The 24,264-nt window shown below is 41.6% G+C and overlaps 1 protein-coding gene across 1 annotated transcript in view; it reads right to left on the bottom strand.

Moving 5' to 3' along the window:
- znf827 (zinc finger protein 827) overlaps positions 1-24,264 on the bottom strand; it is a 309,120-nt gene that overhangs the window by 25,779 nt on the left and 259,077 nt on the right. Inside the window, 3 exon segments of the mRNA XM_084319389.1 lie at positions 7,858-8,024; positions 8,958-9,129; positions 20,968-21,105. Of these exon segments, the coding sequence (XP_084175515.1) occupies positions 7,858-8,024; positions 8,958-9,129; positions 20,968-21,105 (477 nt within the window).

Below are 24,264 nucleotides of genomic sequence, written 5' to 3'. Positions count from 1 at the left end.
CCTGCAGCTTTGAAAGTCCAGAGAAGGATGAGTGGAGGAAGCAGTTGGACTCTTGTTTTGTTAGAAAGACCCAAAGTCTTCTCCTGATCCAACAGAGCTCGTTAGGGAGCTTTACTTCTCTGTCACCTTTCAGTGTGTTGACCTTAAGCTGTCCTTGTAAGCTTTCTTCTTCTGGAATACATGGCTTCATCCCAGGGCAAATTATTTCTATTTTGAGCTAGGAACAAGGCCCACACTCTGCAACACTATAGTACAGACACATCTCTGATCAACCAGAAAAAATTAACGGTTTTGAATATTTTGCAACAACCAAACAAGCTATGGGTTGTAAGGGTTGATGCTAATCACTACATATCACCTGCAAGTATGCAACCTCTACTGTCTTTAACACTTTGGTTGCCAAAAACGCCTTATCACGTCATTCCCCGCCATGCTCATTCTGCCAAAGACGCCGTACCACGTCTTTGAGATCAATATTTCAAAAATCTGTGATCGCAATCATATTTCTCCCCCGGAGACTTGAGATCTACTGTTGATCCCCTCTCAACTCTCCAACGGTTCAAGAGCGCCATCTGGTGGCCGATCGGCGGATCGCCCAAACCGGAAACAGGAAACGGAAGCTGGTGCTCATTCCAATTCGGTCCGATCACTCGCTAATAGTCCCAGGACTCGAGCTAGACACAATGGATAGCAATCCGTTACCAATAACTCGATAAACAACATGATTTGGACGTATATACTATTATACAACCTGGAGATGGATCGCATATTTCTACATCCCATAATAGGAATATTTCTGCTCCACACTCATCGCCCAACGCTATGAGGAAGCTACGGTGAGATTCAGCGTTTTTTTTTAACGTGTTCGATATAAACTGCTCTGATGATCATATCACCCACACTAGATGAATCATCTAACGTTGGCCACGGAATTATAAACGACCCCCCCCCCCCATCCGGTCAACATCAGATGATAAGTAGTAACTTCTAGAAGCACGTCCATTTGAAATGTTTTATCTCGCGCAGATCGCTATCAAACTGTATTTGATCATCAATATAATGCATTTAGGGCTATAAATCACGTTCTGGAGAATGCTGCAGAAAACGATAAAAACATACTTATACTTTAGACCGTATTTTAGTATGAATATGTGAATGAAAAAGTATAACGTTGCTACACCCTGAACAATAGATACTTGACGTTGAATGGGCCATAGTAATGTCAATTTAGCAATACAATTTAAAAAGTTATAGCCCTGCAAATAAGGGGAACTTCTCCATAGACAAATAGAGCTGGCGTGGGATGGTTTATTGTGAATATAAGCCTGGCGACCAAAGTGTTAAATATGAATGTACACATCACTCCAAAAGGCCTGAAAACATTGCTAATCTCATAAGCAATCATTGGCTTGTTATACTACTCTACTGACATGTGTCAGATGTTTTACTGTAACATATTGGATATCTACTGACACAAATTTGAGATTCTTCTGACATATATTGGCTATTCTAATGACACATTATATTCTACTGAAAATCTGAAATATATTGTATATTCTAATGACATATATATATATTGGGATATTCTACTGTATTGTGATTCCATTGAACGCAAACCAAAGACTGTTTATATCTGTTAACTCATTCACTGCCAACGACGAGTATACTCGTTATTGGCAGCCAATTGTTGGACGCCAACAACGAGTATACTCGTTATTTGATCGTTATTTCTTTTATTCGCTATTTCCATTCGTTATCCATCCAGGAAGGCTGGTGTTACCATAGGGAATGAGTCTGAGATCGCTAAAGTCCAATACCGCCGCCTGGTGGTATGCGGCCGATGTTGCACTTCCTTCGAGACTCTGTATGGGGCTGTGCGTTGATGAAATGCCTCCGGGCGGACTTTTCTAGTAACCTGGACCAAGGGCTTCACCCAATCGCATTGAATCGCTTTCGGGACCCCCGATTCATTATGCTGGGTGGGTTATGTCGTGGGCCAAATGGACATACGTTCTACCAGATGGCAATCAAATAATTGGAATATTCTTTTTGGAATCCCACCGGCCACAGGTAAGAGCGATTTATCGTCAATTTCAGCTTGATTGTGGCTTGTTTTCATAGCCATCGCCCTGATCAGCGTACGTTGTTGTACTAACGAATGCCGTTATTGACAATCAATTCATCAGAAACGACCCCCCCCCCTTTTCATGCATTCATGATGGAACATTATATACCGATCATATGCATTTGAATTTTTAATTGTAGCGTGTATAGGGATGAAATGCCAATGGATTAAGTATAATATACGTTGCAGGCTATTACTAGCCTCCCAGAAATTACCCTAAACCGCTCTAAAACCATACTTATATTCGCCACGCTATAAAACGGGAATGTATGGATGAATTTTTTTTTTCTTTTTCACATCTTGAACGATAGATACTATTATAGTATTGCATCCATAGCTATAAAATAGAATATAGTTATAGCCCTGCAAACAAGGTGAGTGACTCCATTGGTTTAATGCGTGGCAGAACATAGCCATATCCCGTTCCCAGCATGGCAGAGAAAGAGTTAAGAAATACAAATATATTACCAAGAAATACACACACACATATATATATATATACAGTATATATATAATATAATAATATATAATAAGAAAAAACATTTGTACTGCATGCAAAAATAGAATGGGGCAAATGTTAGTAGAAGTTGGGCATGGCTGTAAAGAGGAGACTCCTGTGGTTCTTATCCAGCTACTGTACCTTAAGGGGTCAAGGGACCCCTTTGAAAAAGGTCATGTCATTGCCAGTTCTTCACCTAAAACATTTTGCTTTAACTTTGGAGCAATATTTAGCCCCTACACAAAAAAGGTTTTTGGAAATGGATTAATTCAAGGACGCTTTACAAAGCAACAAAAAGACAAATATAACAAACAGAAAAATAATAACAATGAAGGACAGGGAGACGACCAGAGGCCTTTGTGGGTTTAATAGGTGGGTTTTCAAGGCTGTCTTAACACTTTCAGCGCCAGCTATTACCCTCATAACTGTAGTCAATGCGCCAGCTTTCCATTGCCTATTTTCACTGTGCGTCACAATGTTTGATGAGCTATATCTATATTCTATATTCTAGCTATGGAGACAATACTATGGCTCATTTGACAGTCACTATCTCTCGTCCAACATGCAAAAAAAAAAAAATCATGTATACGTCTGCGCATTATCCCGTGGTGAATATTGTATAGTTTCAGAGTGATTTTTTTTTATGCTCTGATCGCCAGCAACGGCATTCGTTTTGAATACTACATACGTTGATCGGCTGGATCGATGTGAAATCATTGTAGGATCAAGGTGGAATTTATGTCAGATAGTCCTTACCTTTGATCGGGGTTATTCCAAAAAGAATATTCCAATTGTCTGATCGCGATTTCCAGTATTGATGTCCATCGCGTCCCCAACATAATCTGGCACTACACATGCATCGAGTGTCCTGGACGCGTTCCAATGTGCTCGGATGAACCGCTAGACTTGCCTGGGCCAAAATTCTCTGCCCGGACGACATTAAATGTAACACAGTCTGGAACAGGGTTTCAAAGGGTGGGCGATACTGCCACCTAGCAGGATCTGGCCGGTATTGCACTCTCGGGGTCTCAGTATGGCTTTCAACAGTAACATAGAAGAGGTCCGTGAGACTGCATAGAATATTAAAATAGAAAAAAAGGAAAACGGATCAAATAACGTATATATACGTGATTGGCACTCAGCGAGCAAACATGTATATATACGTGAATGGCACAGAATGAGTTAAGAGAGTCGGTGAAGCGGATCTCAGCCGGGAGCGAGTTCCAGAGGATGGGGGCCGCCACGCTAAGGGCTCTGTCCCCAAAAGTTTGTAGGTGAGTGTGTAGCAAATCCGTTTAGAGCAGATCCGTGTCTGAGGCTTGAAGCTTCCAGGCGGTGGTTGGAGGGGGCCAGATAGATACGGGGGGGGGGGGGGGGGGGGGGGGTGTAAGGGCATGAAGGGATCCAAAAACACTAAACCATTTTGTTCATAGTTTGACAGTTATTGAGAGTAAATGAGTTTGAATATGGCCACAGTCATGTCATCAGGGACATTGAATCCTTGTGTTGTGTCAATTACTGCACCATGATATGATGAAGATGTATGTCTTATAGGGACTGCTACCGTATAATTTCTTTGAGCTGTAATTAATGTAACACAAATACAACACAACCATGTCCCAGATGACATCACTAGTGGCCATATTCAAACAAATGTACTCTCAATAACTGTCAAACGTTAAATTAATGTGTGCAAAACTGTTTTGAGTTTTTGGATGTGTGTGAGATTATGTGTCAAATAAATCAGTATTGTGTTTTGGTCAAAGTACCCCTTTAACAAGTTAGAAACCATAAACCTAACTGTACTTTAGGCTACTATCTGCTAGTTACATTTGTCATATAACATATATTTACTCCAGTAATATAATCAAATGCCTGAAAGCATGTAGTAATGTGGCTCATTAGCATTGCATTCATGGGAAATATGCTGAGTACCATCTGCACATGTGATGGAAGAGTGCAGGGTTGCAATTCAACTGAATGTCCATTAAATCTGGATATTCTTTTATCAAAACATGCCAGAAAGTCTAGTATTATTATATTTCCCCTCAAACATTTATTCACTATTATATGCATGTAGCAATCACTGTGAAATGTAAAGTGCATGACAAATAAAATGTATTATTATTATAAACACCAAAACAACGACAACTGCACACTAAGGGTCAAAGCTGCAGTGCCCATACATTTAAAAGAAACTACACTGATAAGTCGAGAAACAAACAAACTGACCTCCTAAAACCAAACAGAATATAGACGTGGGGCCCATTGTCTTGAGATATAAAAAGGAAGACATAAACCTGGCTGCCCAGAGACCAGAGACTGTGTCATCACTGTGACCTCTTAGAAATGGAGACTTCCTTATGTCATGAGATAGCATATCTCAAGGGGTTTATCCTTCCAATAAATTTCAAATAAATAAAATAAAAAATGTCATGTCCAAAGTATAAGGGAAAATTATTACCCTAAATTTGCTATATAGATATGACGTTTATACATGATTTCACAACCACTACAACTAAAAGAAAAACGGTCACATGGTAATTTCAATTCAGCTTCTGTCATTTTCAGTGAGCTTGGCATTTGCTCCCTTCTCAAGCGATATAAGGCTACTGTAAGTAGTAAGTAAGATTAAATTAATAGTCCCAGAGCCAACACAGCGAATGTCAGTACCATTATACAAGTGGAATCTGGAATAACAAGTACGCTAGCTAGCATTAGACTCCATGGAAATAACGTCAACCTCTAGCATTACATCCAAATTGTGACAGCTACTGCTTGCTAAATCAAAACAACTCAACCTCATTAGGCTAATTAACAGTCCCAAACTTGACATGTCATCATATAAACCAATTAAGGTCATCATAACGCTACTGTAAGAGATTCCTACATTAACACTTTGAGTGCCAGCGACGAGATTTCTCGTTAGTTCATGCCAGCTGTTGAGTGCCAGCCGACGAGGAATCTAGTTTTTAATCGTTATTTTTTTTATTATCGATTTCCATAAATTTTTCATCAATCTAGCCTCACGTTACCAGTGGAGATCTGTCTGAGCTCGAACAGGGAAAATACCGCCCCCTATCGTCTCTCCGGATGGTACTGCACCCCATTGGATTGCACTGAATGAAACGCATGGGGAAAAAATAGTCCGGAATCCACATTTTACTTGTCAGACAAGTAACCGGAGACGATCCAAGTCATTTCCCACCACCAGAACAGCGTGGAATATGTCTTTTGACCACCCAGCGTTGGATCAATAAACGCGATCGATATTTGGAATGGCGATCAGGAATTGGAATAATCTTTTTGGAGAACATCTGATCTGAGGTAAGGAATCTATTTTACCAGTATTGGGATAATCAGAGCTGTTTTCACCTATATATCAACGTGTCCCCTATGTGTGTATGTGGATGTGAGTGTGTGTAGCTGATCAGGAAATAAGATAATGGAATTTTCAGCCCGCTTCTATAGCGTGCATAAGTACACATATACTATCGATAATCTAGCGTGTATTTGAAAACGATTCATAAATAGGCCGAAAAATGACAACGTGTTTTTGTTTTGTGTATTACAGTAAAGCGCGATTCCTGCAGAATCTTTTATTTTTTCTGAAAGTTTCAAAAAACAAGCGTTTTTCAAAATGGTATAAAACGGAAATGAACCGATTAAAAAACAATCCGTTTCGACAATGTTGACTGCAAACAAGTCATTGATAAGCGACGGTCGTATTAGACACATAATTTAAGATATCGTTTATGCGTTCACAAATGCGAGAGCTCTGTCATTGAATAGAGCGGTGGCATTCAACGGGGTAAATAGGACACGGAGGCGTGACACGGAAAGTGTTAAAGGGGAACTATCTTATAAATGGCCTTTTTGAGTGTTTAGCATTGTTTCCTAGCTATGTGAACTTATATTAATATGATCTATGTCTCAAAATTCTCATATTGGCGCATTCTTCCAATTCTCCTCTCACAATATTCACCCTCACTGAACTGAGTCATTTGAAAATGTGCGCGATATGTGATGTCAGAAAGACGACGCTGCATGTTAATGTTCAGGCGACGACGACGCTGCGCAGTGGTTTAGGAGCCCAGGCTCAAAACGGCTCGAGATCTTGAGGTAGAAAAATGCTGTTTTTGAGGACTTGATTAGAAATACAAAACAATGAATAAAAAAAAAAATATATTACAGAGGTGTTCCATAGACTCACAGGAATTGTGTAAAAGTGCCCAAATAGTGAAAGAAATAGTAAAATAGTTCCCCTTTAAGGCATGTGTACAGTCAAAAACTGACCCCCCAGAGACACTTCAGACTCTTCAGTGTTCACTCAGCGAAGAGGAGCTTTCTTTTTTTGCTTCGTTTTGACAACTCAGAAGTTCTCATTTAATTCCCTGTGACGCTGTCCTCGCAATCCCCAACCCCCCCTCCAATTTCAAAAACTCATCGGATCTACACAAATGACCTATTTTTGGATTAAAAACAAGAATTTTCGCCCAATGGTGACAAGCTTGCTTTCCTGAGCATATCAGCTAGCTAGTCCACAAACAAGTAATAAAATTGTAGTTTGCTACAATTTAGTACATTTTTGTGGTTCAAATACATCCACAGCACAGGTTAGCCAATGTTAATATCCCATAGCAACCGATCACACTGGTCCCATGAATTTGTTTACATTTGAAAGAAATGTATTATGATACTAACTTGATATCTCCTTTCAATGAACAGAAGGCCACGCCCCCTCAGCAACTGAGAGTTGGCTGTGCTCAGAGAGGGTGCACTAAAATAAATCAAATGAAACATTTGAAGCTGAAAAACACACTTCTGACATTAACATTCCACAATAAGATTTTTCTGAGTGAATTAATATCATTGTACTGGTTTGTTGAGTAAGAAAGGTTTGGCTAGACAACACACAGACCATTGACCATTGGTAGATAGTGGCAATCCCTTCCCTGCTGGTTTCAGACGATCCTGAATCCAGATCTACAGAAGAACAACCGCCTCATAATAAACACAGTGTGCCTCTCTGTACTCACAGGTTACAGCTAACTGGCTACTAGCGTTGCTACCGGTCAAGAGCAAACCGCCTTCCATGAGATGTTGTGTTCCCATAGTAATGGCATTGGTGACATAGCACAATTAGCGGGGGGGGGGGGGGAAATTGCCCAAAACCAGGCGGTATTGATACCGCCTCAAACCCCAGACCACTGTGTGTCTATAGGTTCCCCACCTGCATGCCCGGCGCTGACGTGGCTCTTCATGTCGTTCTCCTCCACACAGACGTAGTCGCAGGTGCTGCAGCACAGCGAGAACATCCACTGCTCCTTGTCCACGTGGAGCGACATGTGGCTGACAAACTGGGCGTTGAGCTCCGTCTGGAAACCACACACGTGGCAGCTGGACAGAGAACAGAGAGAGAGACCGAGAGGAAGGAAGAATGAGGAAGAGAGGAGGGTTACCTTTTGGGTTTTAGTGTACACCTCTATAAGCTGACATCAGTGTGTGTGTGTGTGTGTGTGTGTGTGCGTGTGCATTGTGTTGAAGGTGATCTTAGAAAACCTCTTTGGATCTTATGTGTGGGTATATCAGTATGACACCTCTTCAGAATTGGGATGTTAAGTCTTGATGCATCAGTAGACTACTTATTCAGTATAAGTAATATAGACAATTATCATGTATTGTTGTATTATTTGTTGATATTAAGGACAGCTCCAGTAGTATTACAGGTAGTGCTGCGGTCTACCTGTAGTAGAGGAGGAGGATCTAGTCCTAATGGTCTACAGTACTGTCGTACTACATATACAGTAGTAGCAGGGGTCATTTAGCTGTATTCTATAGTACTGTAGGCATACCTGTATTCTATAGTACTGTAGTCTTGCTGGTAGTCTATTGTACTGTAGCTATAACTGTAGTCTGTAGTACTATAGTCATACCTGTAGACTTACTGTAGGGGCATATTTCTGTGGTATATGTTTTTGTATGTACTGTGATTATACAGGTAGTGGTAGATGCAGCTCTTATGTACTGTGGTTATACCTGTAGTAGTAGATGCAGCCCTTATATGTACTGTGGTTATACCTGTAGTAGTAGATGCAGCCCTTATATGTACTGTGGTTATACCTGTAGTAGTAGATGCAGCTCTTATATGTACTGTGGTTATACCTGTAGTAGTAGATGCAGCTCTTATATGTACTGTGGTTATACCTGTAGTAGTAGATGCAGCCCTTATATGTACTGTGGTTATACCTGTAGTAGTAGATGCAGCTCTTATATGTACTGTGGTTATACCTGTAGTAGTAGATGCAGCTCTTATATGTACTGTGGTTATACCTGTAGTAGTAGGGGCAGTTCCTGCGCTCGGCTGCGTCTGAGGTGACGGCGGTGACAATCTGCTCTGCGTCGGTACTGACCAGCTTGACAGAGTGGATGGTCAGGTGCTGGTTGAGGTTGGCTCTGCACTTGGCTGCGTAAGGACACAGGTGACACTTATACTTCCTCTCCTCTGCAACAATGCACACACACAGACACATATCCTTGTGTCATTTTATTTGTGAGGGCATTCCATTCAGTTCCTTCCATAACCAAATCCTTTATCCTTTTAATTTAAACAATTCACATTTTATTGTGATATATTCTGAACTGATTCATACATTAACAGCAATCTAGAATCAAATCTATCCAATTGCCTAAAAACTGCATTGACCCAAATATCAAATCTTGTTTTTTTTTTTTTATCTACTTTTTCTCCCCATTTTTTCTAATTTTCGTATTATCCAATTCTTCCCTCCCCTGTCTCGAACGTTGCTAGACCATGCCTCCCACTGGTCGGCTGCAATGTTGACGAAGCCTTGCATCACGTGTCCCTTCCGGTACATGAGGAGGCAGCCGTCGCATCTTTTCACCTGTACAGCGCGATCTCTCAGTGGCGAGGAGTAACGCGTGGGAGGCTCACGCTGCCCCCAATACTCCCTGATTCTGCTGTACAGGCGCACCAACCGACCTGTAGGAGTCGCTGTCCACAACGTCCGATCCCCACCCACCGGCTTTCCCACCCCCTAATACTGCCAATTGTATTAGTATGAACGACCAGCCAAGCCGGAAGCAACGCCGAGAGCTGGGCTCGAACCCAGCATCTCCTGCGTTAGTGACGAGCGCCTTGCCCACTGCGCCACTTAGCCGCCCTATCAAATCTTGTTTTTATTAAAAAAAAAAAAAAGTATATCTGACCAGAATGTAGACTACCAGTAAAAGACATTGAATAAAACAAGGTAGATAAATTAAATTGTCCTGTTTACATTAGATACAAATGCACCAAATGTGTATTCATCAGAGTTATTTAAATACAATTTAAATACAATGTTAATGTAGCCTGGTAGGCCTATTTCTAACATAATTTAGATCTCAAAGTGAAAAATAGAACCAGAGGTTATTTCAGTTAGACTGCCTCATTGATCACCATGATCTTAACCCTTTCTGTAATGTGGTAGTGAAAGGGGTAACCCTTTGTTGTGTGGCAGTGAAATGGTTAACCTTCTGTAATGTCGCAGTGAAAGGGTTAACCATTTGATAGTGTGATAGTGAAAGGGTTCAAATGTGAATTATATTACTCCTCATCAGTGCTGAACTTTGTTAACTTGGCCTTACTTTCAACCTTCTGAAACCTACTGAAACCAGTGGATCATGCAACATTAGTATCACTGTCTGTAGTCAGTTTTTAAGCTAGCGCAAATCCAATGACATTATATGCACAGAAAACCATTAATGCCAAACATGTCATGCTAGCTTACCGGGAAAGTGGCTAAATATTGCTCTAAAGTTGCTGTCTTTTTTCAGTGACACTTCCAATCAATAGACCCTGAATATAACTCGACCCCCCCCGGTCTTATGTTCTGGCCAATACGGTAATTGTGATGAATCAAGAATAGATTTTTTAATCACATGAAAAAAGAACCAAAATCTAATCATGAGATTCACACTACTAATGGGTACACACAGTACACACAGTCAGAGGAGGTATGATGCATAGACTATATGTTGACCAACTCTTAAATAAAATACAAATATGATTACATACACCCACACACACCACAATTCAAGTGTATCCTTTTTTTTGTGTGTTATTTTTAAACCACTCCAAAACCACTCTTATAAACACTAAAGAAATATCTAATACAAATAGTAATAAACAACCACTCTGAAAATTCTTCTCAATCAAGCCCATTTAGTGATGACAACTTGTTATAGTCTTGCATGTATGTGTGTTCTGTGTGCCACCTAGCGCGCACCTTTGGCTGGACCGGGCGAGGCCAGCGTTACATACAGTATGTGCTTTTAGATGTGAACCTTTTGCTATAGATCTGAGCATCGGAGTTCTCAAGTGGTCAAACATCAGACATCTAACTGGCCAAACGTTCTACGTCACAGGCCTGCAACCTATTTTCAAGACGAGAGAGGAGGAGAGCGAGGCGTACAGGGGGCAGTGGTGGGAAAAGTACAGTTCCTTTACCGTTTGCATCCACTGTTACACTAAGTGTGGAATAGGTCTGGCAATGCATAGTCCGTTATTGATTATTTGGTTGAAAATATGCCTACTGATTAAAGCTGCTAACAATGATTATCCTCTGAGGTGAGAAAATGGTCACAGATCGTATCGACAGCCAATAGTTGCCTACAATAGTCTAATCGCTCTATGATCATAGTTAATTAAATCTCATCAGACAATGACATATCTGCCAAAGCGTAAAGGTCCAACCATTAAAAATATGAATCCCTGACCATAAGTAAATCGGCTATAATGTATCCTAGCTTTCAGATGTGAAGCAGCTCTATGACCGGTAATTAGGGATGTCCGATATTATCGGCCTACCGATATTATCGGCCGATATCGGGATTAAAATGTGATATCAGAAAATATCGGTATCGGTTTTCAATATTTTTATTTTTATTTTTTACATTTCTATAACCTTTATTTACCCAGGCAACCAAGTAAGAACAAATTCTGATTTTATTTATTGTCAAAAGTATGCATAATGTTGTGTTAATTCCACAACAAGAGATATGTAATGTTAATTACCTGAAATTATTCCATTTTTGAGGGGGGGGGGAAACCCTGCATATATCGGTATCGGTTGATATCGGTATCGGAAATTAAGAGTTGGACAATATCGGTATCGGTAAAAAAACCAATATCGAGCATCCCTACCGGTAATGTCACTAAGTAACTCACATCTGTAACAGCTGCTCACTAACGTGAATGTCTGTTGCTGAGTGATGAAGTGATTGGGCCGCAGGATCAAGTGACCAACACGGAAAACACGGAAGTGGAATTGGCCACAATGTTGACCACACACGGTCCAGCCATGTACTAGGCTTTGACCTAATCTCGTTCACAGTAGCGTGTCAGGTTGCGCAGACCATATACACCGTCCTTATGGCAACATAAGGTCCATATTAGGGATGCCCCGATCACGTTTTTTGCCACCGATACCGATCACCGATCGTCGTGAGCCATATCGGCCGATACCGATCCGATACCGATCGTTTTTGATTAAAAAGAAATTAAAAATTATTTTATATAAAAAGTTTTTTTTTTTTTTTTTTTTTTTTATAAAATATATATATTATATAATTAGACTTGTACTTGTATTATCTGCGAGACATCGCCACCACGCAACAAGTCAAAATGCTCGCTATCTCCACTGTCTGTGTGTACATACTCTGCTTTGATCAAATCACATTCGGCTCTGCAGATTTACCCTAGGCTCTGCAGATATACCCTACTCCCTCAGCTATCCCCGTTAATGACTGCGACGCAAGCCGGGCTTCGAATATGCATCGAATGAGTGTTATAAGACATTGATATCAGGAGCTGTCTGTAGCTACTGCTAGCCGGAAATATAACGTTAAGACAACGCCTCAGTGAACTATTTAGTTGAATGGGACATTTCGTTTTGAACAGTGAGCTAAGCTAACGTGAGCTAACAGAGGTAACATACACTAGTACTAGATAACTAGACTATTGCTGGAGCATTTGTTGATATCAGGAGCTATCAGTAGCTAGCCGGCTAGATACCGTTCAGTTAGACAATGCCTCATCATGTATTAAACTAAAAGTGAATAGTTGACTGGGTCATTTTGTAGCGGTAGCTAACGTTAGCTCATGGAGGTCCCGTCCCACTAGACTAGACTAGACCCGTGTTTACATGCGTGCGGGAGGAGCTGGAGGAGGAGCAGAAGACGCGCAGCACTGTGTGCAGCTCCCGGTGTCTGAGACAGAACTCAGCGAGTGAGATCTGTTTTGACGATCGGCGAAAATAAAACAGTAACGATAGCTAGGTAGCTAACGTTAGCTCAGGTCGAATGCACTATCTAGACTCAGCAGAGGAGCCGCCTCCTCTGTGTTTACAAACTCTACACGGGTGCGGGCGGGGCTAGGGAGGAGGAGCAGTTTGCAGGTCCTGTGCGTCTGAGACAAGCGAGTGAGATATCCACTTGATCAGTTTCCGCGATCGGCGAATATGACTAATTATCGGAATTCCCCGATCGCATATTTATACTGAATATCGGCCGATAACGATCGGTGGCCGATCGATCGGGGCATCCCTAGTCCATATTTATGTAAAATAGAAGATAATACAAATAAGAAAGGAAAGGGAGTATAATGTAAAAGGCAGATGTTCTCCCCACCACCAGTGCTGTGAAAGCATGCTTCTCTTTTGATATATCTCATAACTTCTCTGTATTTATCAGCATCAAACTCAAGACAGCAATCTGAAATGGATGATTCCAGTAGAATGAACAGCACTCAGTGCTCAGAGCGCTGCTCCACAAAGGACACAACATGGCAGTCTGAAGCACTCATCAAAAAACAGATAAAAACCCCTTTATTTAAAGGGGACATGCATTATAAATGGCTTTTTCTGTGTTTAGCATGGTTTTATAGTAATACGGGTTAGTATCAATGAGTCTGTGTCTCTAATTACCATATTGACTCATCAATCTAGTCTCGAGTTCATGAGATCCTCCCTCACTCAACTAAGCTGTTCCGATTTGACGGTTTTGCTGACGTTAATATAGCACTGATTTGCATAACTAACGCCCCCTCTATGGTTGACAGCGACAGCAAACAGAGCGAGGCAGATAGTGTAACCCGACACTTCCTCAAACAGAGCGAGGCAGACAACGAGCAAGTGAGAGAGAGAGAGAGAGAGAGAGAGAGAGAGAGAGAGAGAGAGAGAGAGAGAGAGAGAGAGAGAGAGAGAGAGAGAGAGAGAGAGAGAGAGAGAGAGAGAGAGAGAGCTTCTGTCGGGGAAACAAACCGCGCTCGGGGAAGCAGCAGTAGCACATACTCATTTACACACAACCTGGACCTCGCGGGGAAGCAGCAGTAGCACATACTCATTTACACACAACCTGGACCTCGCGCGGGGAAGCAGCAGTAGCACATACTCATTTACACACAACCTGGACCTCGCGGGGAAGCAGCAGTAGCACATACTCATTTACACAGTGCTTATGGGCGGAGCCAGGCCAACACAGCCTGAAATCCAAAGTGAGAAAAATGTGGCTTTTGAGTACTTGATTAGAAATATAAAACAATGATTTTTTTTAATAAAAGCTTACAGATGTGTTCAATAGACTCACAGGAATTGTGTAAAGTTGCCCAAATAGTGCTAGGAATAGCAATGCATGTCCCCCTTAACTGGAAAGTGCATCACATGTTCTAGCCCAAAAAACACCTTTCATGCGGCCATGAATCTCTATGGTTGCATGCTGAAAGCCAAACCACATCGACACAAGGTGCAGGGTTCTGTTGGAGGTGGTTGGCTCCATCTTGCCTCCATGAGCCTAGAAATAGTATGATCTACTAATACTGATTTTGATATTTGCTTTGCTGATGTGCGGAACTGCCGACCACGCTCTATTACCCCAGGTGCTAAATTCCATCTTCCATTATTCGCTTCAAGATTTGCCTCGAAAGCTTTGGCAAAAAAATGGTAATCAAGTGAGCCCCAGTCCTAATACACACAAATGAGGCCTAACACACAAACATATTAAAAAATGGTAATCAGGCCAGCCCTAGTCCTAATACACACAAATGAAGCCTAACACACAAACACATTAACACACTCTCTCTCTCTCTCTCTCTCTCTCTCTCTCTCTCTCTCTCTCTCTCTCTCTCTCTCTCTCTCTCTCTCTCTCTCACTTACACACACAACTTGCCCCAAGGACATGAAGCCAGGCAACCTTTGTGTCGCCCGGGGAAACCAAAAAGACCATCACACTGACATATGCCCCTGCTTCTGCTCTCTGTGGTGTGGCCAAGCTGTTCACAGCCAACCCCCTCAGATGGTGTGTGTGTGTGTGTGTGTGTGTGTGTGTGTGTGTGTGTGACGTGTGTGTGTGTGTGTGTGTGTGTGTGTGTGTGTGTGTGTGTGTGCATGTTCGAATGCATGGTTCTACACCAGAACCTGATTTGGTTTGGTTAATCTGAGGACGCTACATGAATTTCTAAAACCCACAGGTTTAATTTGCTTGAAATAAACTGCTTAGTCTTCCACTTCTGCTGAAGATGATGTTTCCAGAATTGTTCTATTCTCAAAATAAGAATTATGCAATGCGATGACATCAAATAATCTTTGAGTACAATCATCTTTATTAAAGATTTAAAATACCTATATTAAAGATTTTCTGTAGACTAAAAACACACTTCTTCAATCAATATCTGAAATGAAAGGCAAAAAAATATATATAATAAAAATAAATAACCTTCTTACTGTCTTCTACTATCATGCACTCCACTAATTAATCTTTCCTTGCCTTTATTACATGTTTGTTATAAAACAAACAAACAAAACATAGATGTTACAGTACATGTAGGTATGTGAAATATTTTTTTCTTTACCAAATCTTAGGAAGATTTTGATTTATTTTTAAATGTGCATAACTGAATAAACAAACTGTCCTCAGAAGAACATTGTTCGAAGCTAGAAAACTGCCTGAAAAGTTACTATTTCACTGTGGCAGGGCCCACAATGTTGTTCACAAACATATGTATTATTTTCTAGGGTTACATTTGGTTCACAGTGCCTCAAAATGTATTTGTTTTGATTTCTAATGACATTATGATAATAATAACTAATAATTACAGTAAACATGTTTTGTAAACTAATTACAAGCTCTGCAAAAGTAAAACAAACCCCCATCGCCTGAAACAGCCCGGTTCAGCTAGTTCTGCAACGAGGACCAGGGGAGGAATTTTAGAGGACAATGATGGGGCAGGATGATGGATGATGGGGCAGGATTATGGGGTACCAGAGGTAGGATGATGGGGTACCAGAGGTAGGATGATGGGGTACCAGGGGTAGGATGATGGGCAGGATGATGGGCAGGATGATGGGCAGGATGATGGGGCAGGATGATGGGGCAGGATGATGGGTAGGATGATGGGTAGGATGATGGGTAGGATTATGGGGTAGGATGATGGGGCAGGATGATGGGGTAGGATGATGGGGTAGGATGATGGGGTAGGATGATGGGGTAGGATGATGGGGCAGGATGATGGGGTAGGATGATGGGTAGGATGATGGGTAGGATGATGGGTATGATGATGGGTAGGATGATGGGCAGGATGATGCGTAGGATGATGGGGTAGGATGATGGGTAGGATGATGGGTAGGATGATGGGTAGGATGATGGGTAGGATGATGGGCAGGATGATGGGGCAGGATGATGGGCAGGCTGATGGGTAGGATGATGGGCAGGATGATGGGGCAGGATGATGGGGCAGGATGATGGGTAGGATGATGGGTAGGATGATGGGTAGGATGATGGGTAGGATGATGGGTAGGATGATGGGCAGGATGATGGGGCAGGATGATGGGGCAGGATGATGGGCAGGATGATGGGGCAGGATGATGGGCAGGATGATGGGGCAGGATGATGGGCATGATGATGGGCTGGATGATGGGCAGGATGATGGGGCAGGATGATGGGCAGGATGATGGGGCAGGATGATGGGGTAGGATGATGGGCAGGATGATGGGCATGATGATGGGGCAGGATGATGGGCTGGATGATGGGCAGGATGATGGGGCAGGATGATGGGCAGGATGATGGGGCAGGATGATGGGGTAGGATGACGGGGTAGGATGATGGGGCAGAATGATGGGTAGGATGATGGGTAGGATGATGGGCAGGATGATGGGGTAGGATGATGGGGCAGGATGATGGGTAGGATGATGGGTAGGATGATGGGGCAGGATGATGGGTAGGATGATGGGGCAGGATGATGGGGTAGGATGATGGGGCAGGATGATGGGTAGGATGATGGGGCAGGATGATGGGGCAGGATGATGGGCTGGATGATGGGGCAGGATGATGGGGTAGGATGATGGGCAGGATGATGGGTAGGATGACGGGGTAGGATGATTGGGTACCAGAGGTAGGATGATTGGGCAGGATGATGGGGCAGGATGATGGGTAGGATGATGGGGCAGGATGATGGGTAGGATGATGGGGCAGGATGATGGGGCAGGATGATGGGTAGGATGATGGGGCAGGATGATGGGGCAGGATGATGGGTAGGATGACGGGGTAGGATGATGGGCAGGATGATGGGCAGGATGATGGGGCAGGATGGATCAATGGGGAGGCAGACATGATTAGAGGCTCAGAGGGACCAAGTAAGAAAACACAGCGTAATCAGGACGCTAAGGAGAGCAAGTCCTATCCTCAGGATGCTTTGTTCTGTGTGTGTGTGTGTGTGTGTGTACAAGTGAAAGTAAGAGAACCAATTGTAGCAATGCACTGGAATTAGTGTGTGTGTGTGTGTGTGTGTGTGTGTGTGTGTGTGTGCGTGTGGTGTGTGTGTGTGTGTGTGTGTGTGTGTGTGTGTGTGTGTGTGTGTGTGTGTGTGTGTACAAGTGAAAGTAAGAGAACCAATTGTAGCAATGCACTGGAATTAGTGTGTGTGTGTGTGTGTGTGTGTGTGTGTGTCTGATTGTGTGAGTGTGCATGAACACACTGGGAGGCATCCTCCTAGCTGGGTAATTACACAGGCAGTTTTCCCTGTGAGACTAATCAGGGTAGTAATCTCTTTAAAGGAAGGGTAATCCAGTCTAGTCAACCTTATTTACTTACTCAGGGAAGCACACACACACACACACACACACACACACACACACACACACACACACACACACACACACACACACACACACACACACACACACACACACACACACACACACACACACACACACACACACACACACACTTCACTCTGCTTTTCTTGTACATAGTAGCATGTTAAAGGAAAACTCCAACATTTTGGGAAATTAGCTTATTTGCCATCTACCCTGGAGTTAGACAAGAAGATACATACCTTTTCCTTCTCTGTGCATGCAGTAGGAGTAGGAAGACACGCATGTTAGCCTAGCTTAGCGTCAGTCACTGGAAGTAGGTTCCTCCATTAGCCTAGTTCCCAACGTCTTCCTACTCCTACTGCATGCACAGAGAAGAAAAAGGTATGTATCTTCTTGTCTAACTCCAGGGTAGATGGCAAATAAGCTAATTTCCCAAAATGTTGGAGTTTTCCTTTTAAAGGGCATTTAAAAGGATACAATTCACTTTTCACTTTTTTTTTGAACAAAAAAATCGTACCCAATATTTATGGCTTAAATTAAAAACCAATTTCCGACAATTAGTTACACTTAATTATTTAAATTTTTTAAATAAAATGTCTTCATTCAGAACAATTTGATCATGGATGAACAAAACATTCAATATGAATGGTTGATCTGAATTTTAAGGACTTTTTAAGCACCTTGTAAAAGAATTGGCTGTTTTCAAGGAATTCCAGGCCTTGAGTTTTTTTGTCATAAATCAAGCACTTTAAGCACTTCAAGGACCTTGTGCGAACCCTGGAGACTATATCTCAATCATTTCTGTCAAATGACCCCAATCTAAGTCTGTCTAAGTCTACACTGTAAAAGTAACGGATCAGAACTTGTCATCATTTGATACTTAAGATTTACGACTCACACGAATACGCACAGTGATAGTACACAGTGATATGCACACACACACACATGAAGGCTGTGTTCAGACTAGGGCTGGGCGATATATCAAGTATACTCGATGTATCGCGGCTTGTTCTACATGAGATGTAGTAAGTTATTATATCGTGAACATCGAGTATATGTTGTCACATCGCGGCTGATGAGACTTTAGCTTTAGCGCAGAGCTGTCCTCTCATTTCATTATAGACACATGACCAGCGCGGACCTTAAATGACATGCAATTGTAATTTCATTAGACAGACCAGCGCGGACCTTTAACACTTTGATTACCAGCCATGCGGTGCGCCTTACCCCCGTTAAATGCCACCACCCACTTCAATGATAGCGTTGTGAACGCATAATCTCTGTCTTAAATTATGGCTATGTGTCTAATCTGCCCGTCGTTTATCAATGACTTGTTTGCAGTCAACATTGTCGAAACGGATTGTTTTTTAATCGCTTAATTTCCGTTTTATAGCATTTTGAAAAGCCCTCGTTTTCAAGGAAAATATATAGATTCCGTGATAAACGGCATTTACTGGAATATTCTGGCATACACAAAAACGTTGTCATTTTTCGGCCTATTTATGAATCGTTTTCAAATAAACGCTAGATTATCGATAGTATATGTGTACTTATGCACACTATAGAAGCGATCTGAAATATCGATTCTCTCATTTCCTGATCGCACACACAGACACACACATGCATAGGGCAAACGCTGATATATAGGTGAAAATAGCTCTGATTATCCTAAGACTGGTAAAATAAATTCCTTACCTCAGATCAGATGTTATCCAAAAAGATTATTCCAATTCCTGATCGCCATTCCAAATATCTATCGCGTTTATTGATTCAGCGTTGGGTACTGTAAATACATAATCCACGCGTTTTCCGGGCCGGCGATCACAATGGATTCTTCAGTTGGCCTGACGGAAAAGTTAAATGAGGAAACTGGCCCCCCCCCCTTCATCAGTGTAAAGTAATGGGGTGCAGTTACACAGGGAGAGACGATAGGGGGCGGTATCTTCCCAATTGAGCACAGAGAGAGTCTGCAACACTAACCTGAGGCTCGATTGATGAAATATGAATTCAAATCGCCAATAAAAAAAAATACGCCAAACAAACGCTATATAGCGTGCGGGCACTCAACGGTCGGCATGAACTAGCGACAAAACGCGTGGCTGGCATTCATGCAATTTAATTGACGCAAGCAATGGGCTAACGTTAGCTGCTAACCAAGTTATCCATGATGACTAGGCTAAGCTAACTAGCGTTAGATGCTAACCCTGGAAAACGCTCAAAGCGGACTACCCAACACTAGTTCCATTCGTGAGGAAAGGGGGTGGGTTATATTGACAACGCTTGACAACAGAAGTTTAAATATAACTTCATATTTATTGGTTATTTGTTTCTTTATATCATCCAGTTTCCATCTCCGTGTATTAAACTCTTCCTGTTTACATTAAAGTGTGACATCACCTACGGCAGCTTAGACGATCAAAACGCAAACCTAGAACAAAACCTGAGGGGGGGGGGGGCTCTCTCTCTCTCCATTCAATGATTTAAAGTAGCCAAACGTTAGAGTATAAATACTAACTGGATAGTTGATGATATAAACATTTAATTTCATTATCTGAAATATTCTAAAATCATTAAGTCTGCTATAAGCCATTATCCCTTTGTGTGAGATTATTATTTTCTCACAGTAGTGTGTGTGTATATATATGTATATATATATATATATGTGTGTGTGTGTGTGTGTGTGTGTGTTTGGCTAAAGTGGATAGAAAACACAGTACTGTGCAAAGGTCTTTTATATAAATTGTCTTAGATGTAAATACATCTTTTTATTAGTGTGTCAGGAGACTACTCTTAGTACATTTTAATTTAATTATTTTTTAAAGCATCTTCATGGTTTAATAATGCAAACATATGTTGCAGGGACTTATTATAATCATCATATTGGCGTGATTGTATGCATCAAAGGGTTAAATCAAGCATTTTGTGCTTTAGAGGAAATGTCAAAATATCGCGATATATATCGTGTATCGTGATATGGCCAAAACATATCACCATATCATTTAGAGGCCATATCGCTCCCAGCCCTAGTTCAGACCCCTCAGCATGTTCCACTATGGCCAACATAGAGGAAAAAGGGGACCACAGGGAACAGCTGCTTACGGTGTGAAAGCACAAAAAGTGTTTGGACAACATATAAAAAGTTTATTTTCTGCAAAGATCTGGTATTATCTTGCTTGATAAATAACTGTATTTACCTGTGTGTAGAGACAGGTGTCGAGACAGGGTCTGCTGTCTACCGAACACCTTGCCGCAGACAGGACAGGGGTAGAGCTGCTCATTCAGTCTCCACTGGGCTATCCCGTTCCCCGGCTCCCCACTGCCCTTATCTGCGTCTGAAAAAATAAATAAATAAAAATGTATTTAAATATTTTAAATATTTCTTTTGTGTCATAATGTGATTGGAGGATCAACAAAAGAGGCCAGGTTTGAGATAGGTCAACTGCTCTTGGGGACGAATAAAGACCTACCCAATTGACCTGAGCTAAACACACAATCTTCATCACTGCATCATCATCGTCATCATCATCACTGTCTCTACTAGCCTACCAGGCGCTGGTAGGTGAGCACATACATTTAATTGTTTTCTTTTTGTATTCATTCAACCTTTATTGAATTAGATCTTTATTGAATTGACCAAGAACACATTCTTATTAGTGCTGTCAGGCGATTAAAAAATGTTATCGAATTAATTACAGGATTTGTAATTAATTAATCACATTTTAATCACATAACCATTTTATTCCTGATATTCTATATTCTATAATCATATTTAAAATTGCATGTATCCGGATGGCAGAATTCAGTACTGTATCTACAAAACCTTCTGTTTATTCATCTTCCATCTATTAATTTGCTTAGATTTTTCAGGTCTGGTCAATTTGAGCATGGTGTTATTCACAGTCAAAGATAAAAAATGTTTTATTGATATTCTCATTTGGTTCATTACAATTTACTCAAAATAAAATTTTCATTCAATCAATCACCGCGCAGATTGATTGATTGAATGAAAATGTTATTAAGATTGCAGAATGGGTACAATACAGTACGGCTCAATACACACAATTGTTAAGGGGATGCAGACCAGAGAAAGACTTTCGTCTTGTTTACATCATGGTCCCCCATTTTCAATTCATAATGAATTGTAAGTAAGGGTGCAACTTGCACCGTGCAATCCATTCTTTGTGGATCTAGCCCACAGTATTTCTGACACTGGGAATACATTCCCTGAGATTCATAGATGTCCCTAGAATCAGATACCAAGAACATGCAAATGGACCATATTATAAAAAAAAGTCTGTAAATGTGTATTCTACATTATTATGGAATGAATGAGATACAAACAAAAATTATAAAAAAAAAAAATGTAATTCATTTTGAGTTAATTTTCATAACACGATAATTAGCGGTGTAATTAATTTATCTAATTAACGCGATAAACTGACAGCCCTAATTCTTATTTACAGTAACTACCTGGGGGAGTAGTTGCAGGTTGAAGGAGGGTTCCACACATTCCAGCAAATACACAAACACACGCACGCCCACACGTGGGAGACAGATGCCTCAAGACCAAGAGGGAAGGGAGAGCAGCAACACTCCCCACTCACATTTTCCTAACCAGTACCTGGGATTTGAACCAGCAACCTTTTGGCCACCAACCTGCTTCTCTAACCTCTAGTCTACCAGTCAGGATAGAGCAATGAAAAAAAATAAAAAAATAAAATCAAAAGAACGCTCAGTGGGTCATGAGACTAGACTGCATCTATGACCTTGACCTAGCAGGACTTAGCCGTGGGCATGCGGCATGCGCTATATTGCAGTGTTGTTGCTTTGAATTATCTCTGGTAGAATTCTACTGAGGCGCTTCAGATTTCTTCTAACAAGACTTAATAAGACTAATACGACACACGTCCTACAGCCGTTTAAAAAGCACACTAATGAGCCGCCTTGAGGAGAACTAAATTCAGGACATATGATATTTTCTCATTTAGCCTTTCTTCATTATTTCCACTGTAATCTCAAATCAACAAGCCTGTGTCCCTCTTCCCCTCACCGTCATAATGCTCTCAACACAAAAGTGTGCCAACCTATCAGTCCTAAGCCTTTCTCTGGAGGCGGTGTCGTTGCCCATGCTAATCAGCCTGCATACTACACTGTGCCCCCCCCCCCCCCCACACACACACACATACAGTAGAGGAAGGAGGAGGGTAGAGTGAGATAGAACAGCACAAGAAGATGACAGAGAGAGAGAGAGAGAGAGAGAGAGAGAGAGAGAGAGAGAGAGAGAGAGAGAGAGAGAGAGAGAGAGAGAGAGAGAGAGAGAGAGAAAAAAGACTGACAGAGGAGAGAGAGAGAGCACAGCCTCACATTCAACAAGGAGAAACAGAGAATTAACCTTCTGATGAAGCCACGGTTCTCCATTATGGATTCCATGATGTCACACACAGGGGTGGGGCTTAGCTTTCACTCACATTATGTCCAGACGATTACAATAGGTCTACCTATAATAACATATAGAACATATAGAATACCCCCTCTACTGTGTTACAGTATACAAAACCTTACATTTTACATTGCTACAGTATGTTCCACCTGGAAACATCATCTGCCATGCATTTACCGGAGAGAAATAGCTGCTCAAATACACTGGGTCAGTTATAGCACAATGGGTTAAAAGGACGGCAACAATGCAAAACGACATAGCCTAATGTTATCTAATTTAGCTCAGCCTCAGGCCTGTGCATACGTGTTGCCTGTTCCAGACTGTAAATAGCAACACTGCTTGGATATTTCTGGATTCTGCGCTCTGTGTTTCAGGATTAATTACATTAAGATGATGTCATCAATCTTAGGGCGGTATATCTTGAGAACGGCAGAAGTCAGGGGATGGCTCTCTGTCGAGTATCCTGGTTCCTCTCCGTGGCTGCTTTGTTATCACAAGACTTGGTTGTTTTTTAAACAAAGTGTATTAGCCACTAGTTATTGGGGAGGGGGGATATCTAAACAATTGTGGAATCTGGCTACACTGTTCCTTCCCAAGCATTTTATGGCAAATGTAGAGCAAAATCCAGGTTGACAACTTTCCAGTGTCACCACCAAGCATTATTGAGAAAATAAATTAAGTTTATCAATCGGTTTGGCACATGTTCCTTGAATAGCCAACAGGTAAGACGCAGCACATCACATTAGCTAGGCCTTTATTTCAACAAGCCTGGCTCCTTGGCTCCCATTCACACAGCGCACTACGCCCATTGTAACTCATCATATGATAGTCAAGTTAGACCGCGCTCACAATGTCTGACACTGGGTGCTAAAATCCCGAAGATTAAGTAGAAGAAAGCAGGAAGCCGGACCAGCACTCTCAGATTCAAAGTTTTAATTGCAGCCTGGAACATACATGTTTCGGAACCAATGTGTTCCTTCTTCAGTGTTGATGGCCTAACTCATCATATGATGTCACCCTTCTTTCATCCACCCCACCTTCAGAAGTTAAT

The sequence above is a fragment of the Notolepis coatsorum genome (assembly GCF_963971535.1).
Source record: "Notolepis coatsorum genome assembly, chromosome: 7".
In the NCBI taxonomy this organism is placed as follows: Eukaryota; Metazoa; Chordata; class Actinopteri; order Aulopiformes; family Paralepididae; genus Notolepis; species Notolepis coatsorum.
The sequence above is the reverse complement of the archived record's forward strand: the minus strand, read 5'-3'. Positions and strand labels throughout refer to the sequence as shown.